Source organism: Rhinopithecus roxellana, chromosome 8 (genome assembly GCF_007565055.1).
Source record: "Rhinopithecus roxellana isolate Shanxi Qingling chromosome 8, ASM756505v1, whole genome shotgun sequence".
NCBI lineage: Eukaryota > Metazoa > Chordata > Mammalia > Primates > Cercopithecidae > Rhinopithecus > Rhinopithecus roxellana.
The window spans coordinates 2,368,183-2,383,597 of record NC_044556.1 but is presented as its reverse complement, the minus strand read 5'-3'; the positions used below and the strand labels follow the sequence as shown (position 1 = coordinate 2,383,597).

The 15,415-nt window shown below is 59.9% G+C and overlaps 1 protein-coding gene and 1 long non-coding RNA gene across 8 annotated transcripts in view; one reads left to right on the top strand and one right to left on the bottom strand.

Moving 5' to 3' along the window:
- The window catches only part of ADGRL1 (adhesion G protein-coupled receptor L1), a 61,809-nt gene that overhangs the window by 5,303 nt on the left and 41,091 nt on the right, over positions 1-15,415 (bottom strand). The window contains exons 5-19 of one of the 5 annotated variants that reach the window (XM_030935390.1): positions 13,992-14,006; positions 9,571-10,371; positions 8,288-8,602; positions 7,570-7,673; positions 7,093-7,278; positions 6,721-6,759; positions 6,387-6,570; positions 6,074-6,199; positions 5,309-5,523; positions 4,849-5,019; positions 4,205-4,414; positions 3,878-4,098; positions 3,607-3,673; positions 3,074-3,165; positions 2,308-2,476 (exon numbers count right to left, since the gene is read on the bottom strand). In XM_030935390.1, the coding sequence (XP_030791250.1) occupies positions 2,308-2,476; positions 3,074-3,165; positions 3,607-3,673; positions 3,878-4,098; positions 4,205-4,414; positions 4,849-5,019; positions 5,309-5,523; positions 6,074-6,199; positions 6,387-6,570; positions 6,721-6,759; positions 7,093-7,278; positions 7,570-7,673; positions 8,288-8,602; positions 9,571-10,371; positions 13,992-14,006 (2,915 nt within the window). Of the gene's footprint in view, positions 1-2,307; positions 2,477-3,073; positions 3,166-3,606; positions 3,674-3,877; positions 4,099-4,204; positions 4,415-4,848; positions 5,020-5,308; positions 5,524-6,073; positions 6,200-6,386; positions 6,571-6,720; positions 6,760-7,092; positions 7,279-7,569; positions 7,674-8,287; positions 8,603-9,549; positions 10,372-11,583; positions 11,669-13,991; positions 14,007-15,415 lie in introns of all 5 variants that reach the window. The other 4 variants (XM_030935388.1, XM_030935392.1, XM_030935391.1 and 1 more) reach the window with 4 other exon arrangements.
- LOC104661049 overlaps positions 1-15,415 on the top strand; it is a 49,842-nt gene that overhangs the window by 19,247 nt on the left and 15,180 nt on the right. For 2 of the 3 annotated variants that reach the window (XR_004058677.1, XR_747798.2), the window contains exon 2: positions 2,101-2,428. This is a non-coding gene — a long non-coding RNA (uncharacterized LOC104661049). Of the gene's footprint in view, positions 1-2,100; positions 2,429-15,129; positions 15,277-15,415 lie in introns of all 3 variants that reach the window. The other variant, XR_004058678.1, reaches the window with a different exon arrangement.

The window sequence follows — 15,415 nt, the reverse complement described above, 5'->3', positions numbered from 1 at the left end:
CCAATGACTATGTTGCCCTGTTCAGCAACTTGCAGGCCATGGAAACCTTGCTGTCCCCTGTCCCCCAACAGCCAGCCAATCAGGTTTCAATCTCTTCTTACTCAGGCCCATCCTCTTCTCCACCTCCACTGACAGTTTTTCATTCATTTGTAAAATCAACAGAGCATTAACGAGCATTTGCTATGTGCCAGGCACAATTTAGGCCTCAGGGATGGTATGGAAGACAACAGACACAAATCTGTACCTCTGAGAGCTTATATTTCGGTAGAGACAGAACACAGATGAATATATAAACATGCAGGCTGTTGGATGGTGTTACGTGCTGCGGAGAAAACTATGGCTGGAAAGGGGGTTAGGCAGTGCTGACTTGGGAGCAGGATGTGATTTTTTTTTTTTTTTTTTTTTTGAGACGGAATCTCACACTGTCACCCAGGCTGGAGTGCAATGACGCGATCTTGGCACACTGCAACCTCCACCTCCTGGATTCACGTGATTCTCCTGCCTCAGCCTCCTGAGTAGCTGGGATTACAGGCGCATACCACCACACCCGGCTTTTTTTTTTTTTTTTTTTGTAGAGACAGGGTTTTACCATGTTGGCCAAACTGGTTGTGATTTTAAACAGACCAGAGGAGGCCAGGCATGGTGGCTCACACCTGTAATCCCAGCACTCTGAAAGGCAGAGGTGGGTGGATCACCTGAGGTCAGGGGTTCAAGACCAGCCTAGGCAACATGGTGAAACCCCATCTCTACTAAAAATACAAAAATTAGCTGGTCGTGGCGGTGGGCATCTGTAATCCCAGCTACTTGGCATGACAACTGCTTGAACCCACAAGGCGGAGGTTGCAGCGAACCGAGATCACGCCATTGCACTCCAGCCTGGGGACAGAACGAGACTCTATCTCAAAAAAAAATAATAAAAAAATTAAAAAACCTAAAAAAATAAATAGATCAGAGGAGGCCTCATTTAGGCCAAGGTAAGAACAGGGGCTGCACTCTGAGGAGGGTCCACATCTAGGTGTCTGAGAGCGGAGGTTGGAGGGAGGGGAGCCGAGGGGCCCAGATCAGACCATAGGGGCCTGGGGTCCCCTGAAAGGACATCGCTGTCACTGCGTGTGAGGTGGGGGCCACGCAGACACTGCCTTTGACCATCTGTCCGAGGAGGGGCCAGGACAGTGTTGGACAGATGGACAGAGCAGGGACACAGGCCACCTCCTCCCTTGCAACCAGGATTCTCATGATCACTGCCTCCGCCACCCCCTGCCTTAAGCCTTACCCGCTTCACCATTCCCCAAGTCCAACAGCAGTCTCCATGGCCCGCACTGCTGCCAGGGCTGACTCTACAAATGCCTCAGCTCCGTCTCCCCAGCTTCAGTCCTGACAGTGCTGCCTGTACCCCCCACTCCCTGCCCACATTCCCCAGCTACTGTTGTCCCCTTTGTTTTTTTTTAAGTAGAGACAGGGTCTCTGTTGCCCAGGCTGGTCTCGAATTCCTGGGCTTAAGCGATCCTCCTGCCTCAGCCTCCCAAAGTGCTGGGATTACAGGCATGAGCCACTGCACCCAGTCCTTTTTTTTTTTTTTTGAGACAGTCTTACCCTGTTGCCCAGGCTGGAATGCAGTGGCATAATCTCGGCTCACTGCAACCTCCGCCTTCCGGGTTCAAGCGATTCTCCTGCCTCAGCCTCCCAAGTAGCTGGGACTACAGGTGCCCGCCACCATGCCCGGCTAATTTTTATATTTTTTAAGTAGAGACAGGGTTTCACCATGTTGGCCAGGCTGGTCTGGAACTCCTGACCTCAGGTGATCTGCCCGCCTCAGCCTCCCAAAGTGTTGGGATTACAGGCGTGAGCCACCGCGTCTGGCCTGTATGTTTTCTTAAGATTCAGATTTTAACACATTTATTTTAAAAAGATCCTTTCTGTCACCACAAAATTCACAATTATTTCCTCAACTATGAATGTAGGCATTGCTCCCTCAGGGTGGCTCCCAAAATCCTCCCCCTCCCACGCCTGACTCATGGCCCTCATGGTGGTGAGGGTTCCCCATCACCAAATCTGTCCTGCTCTCACTCCTCTAAGCTGCTGTATCTTGCTTTTTTCCAGAACCCTCTTCACCTGTGGTTAAATCCTCCCTAGCCCTGAGCTCGTCCTCCCCTCCCTATGGACGCAGACCTGACCGTAGAAGCCCTGCAGCACTCACTGGGGGCTTGAGGGAGCCCCTGAGTCCCCTCCACCCTCGCTGCCTTTTCCTGGATGCCCAGGAAATATCTCCAAGGGAGGCTGTGACCCAGGACCCCGCCTCGACCTCACCTTCTTCTGTAAGGCGCAGTGAAAGACAAAGATGAAGACCCCCTGGAAGGCGTTGAAGGTGGTGAAGAGATAGGCCATGACCACCGACTCCTTGTTGATGAAGAGGAGGCCGAAAGCCCAGGTGAGGCCCAGCAGGAACAGCAGCGCAATGGCCCCCAGAGCCCAGGATCTGGGGGTGGGGCGATAGGGGTGTCAAAGTACCCGCCGGAGGGGACGGCCTCAGCCCGGGCCTCAGCCCGGGCCTCCCCTGCAGCCTACAAAGGGGGCCCTTGGGTGGGCCTGGGCACTGTCTGCAAAGCCCTGAGCAGGTTGAGTGGGCCTTGGGGGCAGTGGCCTGCCCAGGATGCCTCCACCCCAGCCTGGGCCTGAGGGAAAGGTACTGGGTCAGGGGTCGGGGTATTGTGAACATCAGTCATTCCTCTGCCACCTTCATTGTTTCTGCCAAATTTCCAGACCACTTAGGCTACATTTGCTGCCTATTTCTCTTTAAGTTGCCCTTAAATACACTCACCTGTTGAATTTAGCCTCACCCTACACAGTTACGCCTCTAAAACTACAGGTTGGACGTGCTGATGATACACTTTCTAACACCCATTAAGTAGGCACATAGTGACCACAATAAAACACCCCTCTTGGTACTTAGAATCACAATGTGTCACCAGAGGTGACAGCACTATCTTTTAGAACACCCTGGAGGAGGTGGGCCCAGCGCAGGGTGGGGGGGTGTGATGGGGCAGGGGCAGGGGCAGGCAGGGGCAAGGCTCACTTAATGTTGTCCAGGCGGCTGGAGTCGGGCTTGAGCACAGATGAGCTTCGGATCATCTTGTGCAGGGTCACCATGAGGAACACCAGGTTGACCTGGGGGCGGGACAAGGGACGGGCTGGGCTGAGAGTGGCCCTGCCTCCCTCAGTGAGCACTGAGACATGGGCCCGGCCTGGCGAAGTCTCAGCTGTGGCCCTCGCCTCTGCTGGGAGAACCCCCGTATCTGCCCCTGAGGTGACAGTGAGCTGACTGACATGACTGGCAATTGAATGCCACTCCTGGCTGCTGGACAAGGCCCATGGCCTGACACACGGTAGGGGCTCAAATCACAGTCCCCCAGGCGAGTAGCCCTCAGCATTGGAGCTCCATGAACCCAGCACACTCTCATCCTCTCAGCTGGTGGCTCAGTTCCGATGTGAGGAGAGAGTATGTGTGTGTGTGTGTGTGTGTGTGTGTGGGTTTGGGGCAGGGGCTGGAGTCAAGGCCAGCCTGGATGAAGGAAGATGTGGTACTAGGGGTGTCACCTCCCAACTCACCACGATAACGAAGGAGACGGGCCCGATGAAACTCCAGATGAAGTAATTGTCCACTCGGAGCCAGCAGCTGTAAAGGAAACAGGGCCGGGGTATAGCGAGAAGCCGAGGAGCCATTCCCCGTGACCCATGAAGACCTAGGACTCTGCAGGCTGCAGCCTCTGGGATCAGGAGGAAGGGAGGCCACCACCCTGAGGGTCCTTTCCCAAGGGGTGCTGCCCAGCAGGGAACCAGGTGGGAGGAACCAGTGCAGGGCCGGGAGGTGGAAACTCACGCCTTCTCGGTGCCATAGCTGCGGTAGTCAATGGCAGCCGCGATGCCCACCACCAGAGCTGGGAAGCAGTAGCCGCCTAGGTAGTAGTACTTGGTGCGGGAATACTCGCTCTCAAACACCTCCACCAGCAGCAGGTAGAGGTGCACGCCCTCCAGGCACAGCCAAGAGAAGGCGGCCAGGAAGAAGTAGTGCAGCAGGCCAGCGAAGATGGGGCAGGCAATCTGCAGGGAGCACCGAGGGTGAGGGGCTGCTGCCCGGGCAGGTGTCCCCTTTCCTCTCCCAGCCCCCTGGGCACTGGCCGTCACCTGCCCTCGAGTCCCAGCCCACCTCATACTGAGTCTTGTCAATCCCGACCAAGAAAAGCAGCTCGGCCAGGAAGAGATTGATGCACAGGTTCTTGTGGATGGTGTTGCGGTCAGTCTGCAGCCCCCGCAGGAAGCAGAAGGTGGAAATGCAGATGGCCAGGCAGACCAGGGAGATCACGATGCCCACCCAGGTGATGACCGACAGCAGCAGCTCGTTGATGCGGCCCTGGTACTGGGGACAGGAGCAGGGGGCACGCTCAGGGCCTTTGGTTTTGCACACTGGGCTCAGCCAGGTGCCAGCTGCAGACAGGGCCTTGGGCAAGGCCATGGGCCACGAGGACTTCTGGTGCCACCAATCTGGCAGCCCCCACCCCTCTGCACACAGCAATGCGCTCACTTCCTCATGCTCTGGAAGGCTTGTGGAGAGATGACTAACGTGACACCAACTTGATTCTCCAGAGTGCCTTGGGAGACGGCGGGACCATGGCCATAGATGACCAGAGAGAACTAGATGCATGGCCTCATGCCCCAGGCAAGACTAGGGGCCCCCCACAGCCATGAGGCCGGCCTCCCCGGCATTGCCCATGATCTCTCTAGGATGCCATGCAAAGCCAGGCCAGCAAGCGGGCCTGCCCGGAGGAAGGAGCAGAGTGCCAGCCAGCTTACGATCTCGCGGTGAGCCATGAGCACGGCGAAGTTGGTGAGGTGGCTGCAGGCACACGTGGTATGGGTCTTGTTGGACTCCACCAGGCGGCAGCCCTGGGTCGACCAGTAGCCCAGCATGGAACGCTCCGAGTAGTTCCAGAAGGAGCAGTTGGCATTGAAGTGGTTCTTGTCCTGTTGGGTGGTGGCGCCGGGGTGTCAGAACTGGAGTCAGAACCGGGGAGTCCCATTCCGACCCCCCACAACTGGCTACAGGGATGGTGCCAAGTATCAAAGAAGTGCCTGGAGTCTGGGGCTCCAGGTGACATTCTGAGAGCTCTGGGGACAAATGGCCCAAGCTACTAAAGTGGAAGAACCCATAACTCGTTCTCGAGGTAAGCACATGGTGGAGGAGCAGGTACACAGCTTGGGAACACAGAGGGTACAGGGACCCCCATGGAGGGAGGAGGACAGCTCAGCTCACCTCCAGGTGGGCCACGGTGAAGATGACAGGGTCCATGAGGAAGACACGGCTGGACTCCTTGTTGATGGATGCTGCGATGACCTGTGAGTTCACCACTAGAGAGGCGCCCCCAGGACCACCCGGGCCTGCTTCGCCGGCCAGCTTGACTGTGGCATTCTCCGTGGACAGGAAGAGGCCCAGGTTGTTGTAGAGGATGAAGACAACTTTGACCACCCCTGGCGAGGACAGGCACGTTTGGATGTGTCAGCATCCTCAGCTGGTGCACCTCCGTCCAGGCCCCTGGCTTCCCAGCTCGGCCAGCTCCTCAGCCCTCGGCCATGCCGGCCACTGGGACCTCTGAAGCCACTCCATAGCCCAGGCAGGTGAGGGGCAGGGAGCCCTGTCCACAAGACCACTGCTCAGCCGAAGGCAGTTCGAAACAGCAGGGCAGTGTGCCAGGACACATGGGCTGGGCCTCCGACCCACCTATTCTCACTGTGTGACCTTGGGCAAGCCCCTGACCTCTCTGAACCTTCGTCTCAGTGGCCCCATCCTCTCTGAGCTGTGAGGCCCAGGAGCCAGCTTTGCAACTGTAAGGCTCACCCTTGGGGCTCTGCAGCACTTCAGGGAACCCATGAATCCCCTCAAATTTTACACTAGCATGAGGAAAGTTCAGGACTGCTGCCTTCCACAAATGGTGCAGAGATGCTGGCACAGGGCAGGGGGGCGGGGAGGGGGCGGGGAGGGGGCTGCCTCCCCACCCGAGGCCCCGCCAGGGACACTGACCATTGCGGCTGTTCTGCTTGATGGTTTTGGCTGACAGCTGGATGGAGTTCTTTCTTGGGTACTCCTCCTGGGGGAACACCAGCTCCTGCACCTGGCCCTCTGTGTTCAGGACTGTGACCTCCAGGACTGTGGGGACAGGGGAAGGCAAGGCACACGCAGTTGGGGTCTGTTCCCAGTCCAGGGGCTCAGGCTACAGAACAAGACCCTGTGGCAAGACGCCCAAGGGTCAGGTAGCTCCTCTGTGGCCTCCAGGCCAGAACCCCATGGTTTAAGGTTCGTATCTGAGTTTACTCTGGGTGACCGTGGCACTCACCCACGTTCTCCTTGGCAGCCAGGAAGCGGGCGGGCTCCCTGACGTTGTCGGCCAGCAGGAAGGCACCCTCCTCCAGGACGTCCAGGAGCATGGTGGCCGTGTGCACCTGCTCCGTGGCATTCATGTCCTTCCAGGACTCCAGAGCTTCTGGCCGGAGCAGATTGTCCACTGTCTCCACCACGGCCTGCGCAGGCAGGGGGGATGGTGCTGTGAGCCCCCCAACACCCTCTAATTCCTTGGGGTGGGCTCTGCATGCCCTCTTCTCAACCTATACCCCATTCTCCCCCGTCAGCTGGAGCCCATGGTCCTTACACTGGGACCCCTTGGGTCTCACCTTGATATAATCCTTGCAAGTTCTCTCTCGCTTGTGCATCTAGAAAGAGATGGAGGTGATGTCAGGCCAGACCTCTGGACGCCAGTTCCCTCACCCCAGTACTGTCACATCTGTATAGCTCTCTCATCTGTGGCTACCACTGACCCAGGGCTGGGCTATCAGCAAGACATTCCTCAGGGATCCCCAACCCCCAGGACCGTCTGAGGCAGCACAGGAGTGAGACCCAGCAGTCCTTGGGCGGGGGGCTCCTTCCTCTCTGAGGAAGGGAGTGGAGGTGGCAGCCTGGCTGGGAGGTACCAGGTCGGATACTTCCCGTGCCCCTGGGGGCAGGCGCCCTCCCCGCGCCAGGTCAACGCCGCCACCAGGCCCCACCTTGTTGTAGTTCTTTCCGGCTGACTCGCGCTCGATGGGCCGCAGGGCCTGCAGCTGGGCATCCAAGATGTCCAGCAGCTGCTCCATCAGCTTCACAGAGGAGGAGACGTCTCCCGCGTAGATGGAGCCCCGGGTGTGTCGGGCCAGCTCACTGGCGATGTTGGCTGCATTCTCCCCACTCTTGATCTGCATGAGGTGGGTGGCAGGGAGGGGAAATCCCAGGTCTGTCAGGGACCATCCTGCCCTCCCCAGCTTCCCTGGCCTGTGCAGCCTCTCTTCTCTCTCTCTCTCCGCTTCCCCGTCACCGTCTGCCCTTTCCCACCCCATCTGTCCCTGCTCCCTTTGTAGGCCAGAGAAGTGACCCCGCAGTCCTGCCTTCCAGACCTGCCAGCCCAAGTCTCCCCAGTTGCTCCATGACCCCCGCTGGGCCCTGGGCCCAAGCACATGTGCCTGCCTGCGAGGGGCGGTGGCTGGTACCTTCTGGGCCACCTGGTTGACCCAGGGGGAGGTGCAGTTGCTGAGGTCAGGGCCCCGGGGGTTCCAGAGCCCCAAGGCTGGTAGACACTGGAAGGAGGCAATTCCTGCAGGGACAGACAGACAGGAACAGACAAGGGAGCCAAAGGGAAGAAGAGAAGGATGGGACGGAGAGGGGGAAAGGAGATGACAGAGAGCGGGGGACCAGTGGGCCAAGAGGGAGGTAAGGGAAACACGGAGAAACAGACATGAAGCGGGCCGGACAGTCGAAAGAGGCGCCACTCCCTTCGCCTGAGCTCTCCCTCCTGCCCCCTTCTGTCTTTGCCTCCAGAATCAGACCCTTCCAGCAAGGCTCATTTGAACGCCCCCTCTCCACGAAGCACCTGCCAACCCTCCCCTCAGATCTCCAGGACACGTGGCCCTGCCCTTTTCGCACTTCAGCTGGCCACCCATGTGAAACCGGCTGTGCCTGGGGCAGTCACAGGTCAGCCTGAGGCCGGCAGCCAGGTCGCCTCCTACAGGCTCCCTGCAGGTTCTGCAGGCGGGGCCAGGGGCACTGAGTGGCTCCTGTGCCCTGAGAGTTCTGCTGGTCACTGGGGATGACCCCTGCCCTCAGAAAGCCTCTGCTTCGCAGCAGAGACCACCACCCAAACATGCATCTGTGCTAAGCTGCTGGGGGCATGGCCCCCATCACTCCCCTAGCCGCAGCCTCTGTACTCACCTCGAGTCCCCTTGGGGCAGGGTCTCTCCACCAGCATGCCCTGCTGGGTGGCTGGCCACTGGACCCGCCGCACCTCTCGGGGCTCGCAGAAGAGCTCAGGGGACACGTGTAGATTCGGGGCGGGGGGCCGCCGGGTGCTGGGGGCTGGGGCTGTGGCTGGAGGCAGATCAGGTCCCAGCTGGTTGATGGCACCCACTGGGTGCGTGGTGAGGGGTGCCCGGCGGAGCGGGGTGGTGGCTGCGGGCGAGGCTGTGCTGGTGAGGGGCGTGGGCCTGGCTGTGGTTGTCGTGCTGAGGGGTGGGGAAGTGGCTGGGCCTGGAGAGGGGATATGAGACAGGGTCATCCCCGTGCTCAGGGCCATGCCACAGCGTGCCTGGGCAGGGGGTCCCAGGCCATCCTAGCATCTTCCTCACCTACTGAAGTGGAAACACATGCTGGGCCCCACTGGGTCTGGGAGTTGATCTCCCCTGGCCTCTCTGTGCCCACCAAAGTCCCTTATGCCCATGGGACCATATAAAGTAGCAAAGGGTGGTAAAAATCTACTATGTGTTCCGTAAGGTCTGAGAGAACAGTCAGGAGAGGCAGGGACGGAGGTGTCTGGGGGACAGGAACCCTCCCAGGTTGAGCCCCAGAGGACAGGTCCAGGTCCGCCCCACCACCAGGCAGGGGCTGAATACTACCACCTCCCACCCTCCTTCTAGCTGACTTTGGCTTATGTAACCTGGCTATGCTCCTTCCTTCTGGGGGCCTCAGCTCCCCCTTTTGCAAACAAGATGGGGTTAGATCAGGCTTCCTGGAGCCCTGGGGCGGCACAGAGCTAGCAGGGCAGCTAAGGGGGGTAAAAGAAGACTGCAGAGTTGCCCTCAGCCCGGTCAACATCAGCAGCTCAGCTCTTTTGTGGATATTGGACTTCCACCCTGGATTTTGGTGGATCCAAGGGTTCCTGGAGTAAAGGTGCCCAAGCCCCTGGAAGAGGCAGTGCAGTTCAGTGGTTGGGAGGCTGGCTTGAAATCCTCAAATAACTTAATCCCCTACCCACACAGTGCCTCAGTGTCCTCATCTGTAAAACAGGACAGTAAGGATCCCTGTCATAGACCGTGAGGAGGAGATGAGTTAATGACTGTGAAGTGCTTAGAACAGCGTCTGTCACATGCTGTGAATTTTTTACCTCCCGATCCCAAGAGCTCACAGGATGGGGCTCCCCACCCTGGGACCCAGGGGTGGGTGGGGGTGGAAGGGACAAAGGCAAGCGGGCTCCATGCCTGGAAGTGAGTCGTCCTCACCAGCACTGGGGTCGGGCGGCCCGAACTCCAGGCTGTAGCGCACCACGAAATAGTTGTTCCAGACGTACAGCTGGTTGTCGCGAGGGTTGTAGTCAACGGAGGAGATAAACTGGTAGGGGTTGGGAAAGGCGAGGCTGACAGGCTCCTCGCGGTTGGCATTGGTGTTGAAGGCATAGTCCACGCGGTTGCCAGCCGCCTCGCTGTCATCATCCACGTACACGGAACGTAGTACGTACAGGACCCCGCACACCATGAAGGCGTTGGATGCCGATCGCTTGTCGTAACCCGTCTCCCACGTGCCCTCGAAGCGCAGTGTGTAGGGGTTCAGCTGGCTCACCACCAGCCGCCCGTTGTTGCCCTCGGTGGCGTAGATGACCCACAGCCCATTCTCGTCCACCGCCAGGTCAATGTCGGTCTTGCCGCCCCAGCGGTAGGGCGAGGTGTCGTGGTAGTTGGCGGTATTGATGACCGTCTCCCCGCTCTTGATGCGCGTCCGCAGGTCATACTTGACGATGTTGCGCGTGCGCTCCTTGTTGTAGAAGACGGCACCGTCATAGACCACAAAGCCTGTGCCATCCACGCGGTTGGGCAGGCGGTAGGTGGTGGTGTGGCGGGCGGCCACGTAGTCCTCCCATGAGGCGTATTCGGTCAGTGTGTCCGTGCGGTAGGGGATCCAGGGCATCACGTAGATGCGGTCACCTGCCTGCAGCGGGTCCTTGCACCAAGCGCCAGACTGATGCTCCGACTCGTGTGTCGAGGTGGGCTCCAGCACCTTCTGCAGGGTCCCTGGGCACACGAAGACTGGGCAGAGCGGGCGGGAGGGGAGGAGACAAGAGAGGAGGGGCAGAGGCAAGAGGGAGGAAAAAGAGAGAAGGTGGGAGAGAGGCAAGTTGGTCACGCTGCCGGCGGGGAGTCAGGTTGTCCCCTCCTGCTGCTGCAGTCACGGTTGCTTGGTAGGGCTGGTGATGGGAAGGGGGTTTCCGGGCTGGGACCCGACCCCCCTCCCCACGCCCTGCCCAGCTGCCCCTCTCCCTGGAAATGTGAGCCCTGAAGGCCATTAAGAGCGGGGTTAGTGGGGGGAAGTGGTGCCCCTCTTCCCTTCCCTGGCTGCTAGAGACCCCACAGGCTGGGGAGGAGTTGGCAAGAGCCCTCCCAGAGGTGGTCCTGTGTGATTTAAGTGGGGGCAGAATCTCCCCACTAGAGTCACTCCTGACTTTGACGGTCCAGGGACTCAGCACCTGGCCCTTTCTCCCTCTTCTCTGCCACTTAGGGAAGAGCTAGGGTCCAGGGCACCATCCTTCACCAACCACACCCGGACAGACTTTTTTTTTTTTAACTCCACTTTCTTCCTCCTGCAAAAATTGCAACGTAGAGTGATGTTCCCATACCCACTGTGGGTGTCAGGAGTGTCCCCCTATTCTAGGCTGGGGGAAGGATAGGGGTTTCAACTCTCCCCCCAGGTTCCTGATGCAGCTTGCGCCCCACCCCCACCCGGTACCCACGAAGTTAGTAGCCGAGGAAGGGATTCCCAGAGGCAGCTCCCAGGCTAGGACAGGGAACGGAGAGTCTGGCCCCTCCTGGAGGGCGCCCAGCCCTGCCCCCAGCCGGCAGGGTCTCTCATGGGGTCTGGCTCAGCAGCAGACAGTGGCACTGTGCACAGGGGTGGGGGTAGGGGTGGGGACATGGAAAGGGAGAGTACTCCCGGGAGAGTTGGGGAGGGAGCGGAGAGCTGTGCAGAGGGAAGAGAGACAAGGGGGTATGGGGGCTTGGCGAGGTCCTGGCTCCGTGGGAGGCCGCGCTGCAGACCACCTGGGAAGAAAGGGTTAGTGCTGGCGGAGGAGAGAGGGGTGAGCAGAGAATTCACTCCAAGGCCCAGGCCCGACTGAGGGTCCCTCAGGGGGGCAGTCCCAGGTCCAGCTCGGAGGGGGCAGGGGAGGGAACCAGGCGCTAGGATAAAGACCCAGCCCGCCCCAGCCAGGCCCCCCACCTCCCCTGGCCCGGACCCAGATTTACCTGCGACCATCCCCGGCTCGGGAGGAGGGACCAAGGCAGCGCTGATGTCAGAAAGGTGGGGGGCCCCGCCCCACCCCCCCAATCCCTGAAAAGGAGGAAAACCTCAACTGCATCTCGTTGGCCGCTGCTGGCCGGCCCACCCTTGCCCAGTCACGTCCCAGCGCCACCTACTCCTAGCCTCCCCTTGACTGATCCAGGGGTCAGTGTGGTCAGATCCCCCACCTCCTCCCAGAGTGCCGACATCCATGCGCCCCTCCATCCAGAATGGCCGGGCCTCCCTCACCTCCCAGCTGGCAGAACCCACACATAGGCCGGGGCGAGGGCACGGGGCGAGGGCGGAGGGTTTGCAGTGAATTCTCTGCTCCTGCTTGGCCTGTCACCAAAGCAGCTGGCCCCAAGGGGACTGGGGGGGCTGGGACCTGGCACCGGCTTGGGGGGGGCAGCCCCAGTGGCAAGAGGGGCTCGGGCAAGAGCTAGTCCTCATTCCCCACGTTCAGCAGGCTTGGGAGGGAGGGGGACAGGCAGCATTCCCTTCACAGCATGGGGACAATGTGGCTCAGGACGCCCTAGCATAAAGCAGCCAGGAGGATGTAGTTTTTGTAGAGGGAGAGAAGCCTGGGACATAGAGCCAGGCAGGAGCCAGAACGACCCTGGCTTGGGCCCTGGGGAATGGCCATCTCCCTGTCCCTGATGCCCCAAGGGTTCGGCCTGCACACTCCGTCCAGCACACCGGCCTCTGCCCAAGCCGGTCCCCACCCCCGCCAGGTGTGTGGCATCTGAGGGGACATGTTTGTGTGAGGGGGATGGGGGGAGGCCTCAGAGCCTAACCTGCTCAGAGGGTATCAGGGGAGGAAAAATGTGGTTAGAGGTCAACCCAGGGGAAGGGGGAGAAGATGAGGAAGGGTCTGTCTGGGGCCTTGGACAGCAAGGACCCTTCACCAGCACCAAGCTCCCAATCCCTCCTCTTCCCTCCCTTGCCCCATCACCCCACCCGCCCTGCCCTGGCCCTCGAAGAGAAAAGCTCCAGTGGTGCCGCATCCAAACCAGTGGGCCTGCAAGAAGAGTGGCTGGTGCTGGGAGGGAGAGAGACTCCAGGAGAGAGAGAGGAGAGTGGAGGGGTGCGGTGAGGGGGCAGACCTCGGGCCAATAGCCCAGGCCTCTCTTGAGATGGGGGAGAGGGGAAGACGGGGAGGGGAGCAGCTCAGAGGGGCCCTGCCCCACCTCCTTCGGAAGGGATGCTCCACAGACCACTGTAATTTCAAGGCACAAGGGACCCCTAAAGGCCATGTCCTCCAGCCCCGCCCGCTGCTGCCGGCCTCAAATGGGTAATTTCCCAAAACTTTCGGGGGAGGAAATGGTCATCCCTAACGTCTCACCCTAGAAGCCCCTCAGCAGCAGCACCTCCGCCCCACCAGTAATGGACAGCCCCATCCACTAGGGAGTTCTCTGCCAGAAATTACAGAGTCTGTGGAAGTCCCCAGACTGTGCCCCCCCGCCCGCCGCCCCTCTCCCTGGTCCTCTAACCACAACAGCCCAGAAGAAACCCTGACTGCAGCTTTGCAAGTGTGAAAGAAACAGAGACACGCCCCCCCACCCTTCGCTCCCCCAACCATGAGGCCCCCCCCGGCCCCTCACCCTCATTTTTTTCATTTTTTGGCAGGCTGCCCCCTCCCAGGGCTGGGGACAGCTGACACCCCTCCCCAGGGCTGGGACCCAGCTGGTCAGAGATGGGATCGGGTTGGGGGTGGGGAGGACTGGTGCTCCGTGCTCCAAAACAGCTCTGGGCCTTGGAAACGTCAAACCAGAAGGAACTTAAGCCACCAGGAGCCCGAGACATAGGAGGAATCTGCTCCCCAAAAGGAAAACAATGGTGTCCCCTCCAGCCCGCCTCCCCTGAACCAGAAACATGTTATAAAAGGTGCAGGGGAAGGAGGAAGAGAGAGGGGAGAGACAGAGAGAAAGAGACAGAGAGAGAGACAGAGAGAGAGAGAGACAGCTCACCCGGTGCCCCAGTGGGGGAGCCGGGGAAGGGAGTCCCTCCCTCCCCACCCGCCCTGGATGCTTATACACTTCTCCTGAAGGAGGCAAAAGAAGTATGAGAGAAGGCCAGGTCCCCTGAAAGGGCCAGGGACCAGGAAGGAGGGACAGAGAGAGACAGAAACAGCGAGAGAGAGAAATTCTGCCCAAGCTCAGAGAAGAGCTTCCGTGGGTATCTGGAGGGTGGAGATGCCCGTGGCCGCACCAGGGCTGGCCCCGCTGGGAGGACAACCCGGGGTTGGGGATACCGACTGGACCGAGTGTGGGTGGGGGAGAGAAGAAGGGGCCGGGAGGGAGGGCAGGTCACATAAGTATGGTACAGGTAGAACAAAGTGTGAGTTAGGGGTTAGCATTGGTAACAGTGCGTTTACCTTTCTGCTCCACTTCTACTTTAAGCATCGGAAGAGAGAGAGAAAACAAATTGAAAAAAAAAATGTGCAAGAAAAAAAGAGAAAAAAAAAGAGATTAAATTGCTTTCGTTTCTTTTCTGGCAACACGCCCCCTTTTCCTTTCCTTCCTTGCTCCTGCTTCCCCAACCCCTTCCGTAGCATCAGCTCGGGCCCCCACCCCCAGGTCCCTTCCTCTGGGGGTGGTCAGATGGGGTGAGAGGGTGCCAAGGAGACAGTCAGAGGGATGAGGGGGACACACACAGGAGGGAAAAGACACAGAAAGACACAGCGGTGGTAGGGGGGTACAGGCAGGCAGGCGGACAGAGCCCTCAGGTGGGAGGGGACACCCTTGGTGCAAAGGGGGCAGGGAGTGAGGAGCCCCAGCTGGGAGGTGGGCTCCAGAGGGGGCACCAGGGAGTGGTGGGGTGGAGGAGCCACTCGGCTCCCTTCCCACCCTGCCTGCTGCCCTCCTGCTAGAACCAGGGGCCCCAGGGGAAGGGGTTCAGTGTCTCCCAGGGCCTGGGCCCACCCTCAGCCGAGAAACAGGCTGAACTCCTTCCCCTTTGTGCTGGCCTCACCCAGGTCCAGCTGACTTCCCCCAAGCCCTCACAACCCAGAAGAGGCAAACAGAGAGAAGGAGGCAGAGCCAGACATAGAATGACAGAGAGGCAGACAGGCAGTTGCACTCGGACCCCAGAGAGCCAGGGTCGGGGAGACGGAGGCAGAGAGGTGGCGGGGGTGGGGGACACAGACTGGGTGGGACAGCAGGTGGGGGCACAGACACGCTCCCAGGCTCCCCAGGGGCAAGCCTGAGGTTCGGCTTTTCTGCTTAACCCACCCAGGGCCCAGGGACCCAGGAGATAGGAGCTCCGCCCTGCCCGCTGCCCTGCGGACGGGTGGCACCTAGGGGAGGAAGGGGCACGGTTAGACTGTGCTCAGCTGCAAAGCAAATCCAGCATTAGTCGGGCTTGTCCAGTGTGTGGGAGGGTTCCCACACATCACATGCCCCCTGCCACCCACCCCTGACCCACCCTCACCAGCACTGGGGTCACCCCAGCCTCTGAAGCCCTGGGCCAGGTGGCTGCCCAGGCCGCTCCCCTCTGTGTCCCTGGCCCCTCAGGAACTTCTGACCAGAGGGACTGGCTCTCCTGGCCCCTCTCTGAAGCTTCCAGCACGCAGCTCCGCAGGGGCAGCCTCTGGCTCCCTTCCCAGCGCCTCACCCAGGGCCTGGCACTCAGGAGATGCTCAGCGAACATTTGGGAGACAAGTGAGTGCCTGGCCTCCCTGTCCTCTAGCTATCTCCTGTCCCCCCCTTTAACTCCAGCCTCCTTCCTCTGGAGGCTCCTCCTTCCCCAACATCCACCCTGTATGTATGCACACAGATGTGTGTGCATGCGTGTTTGTGT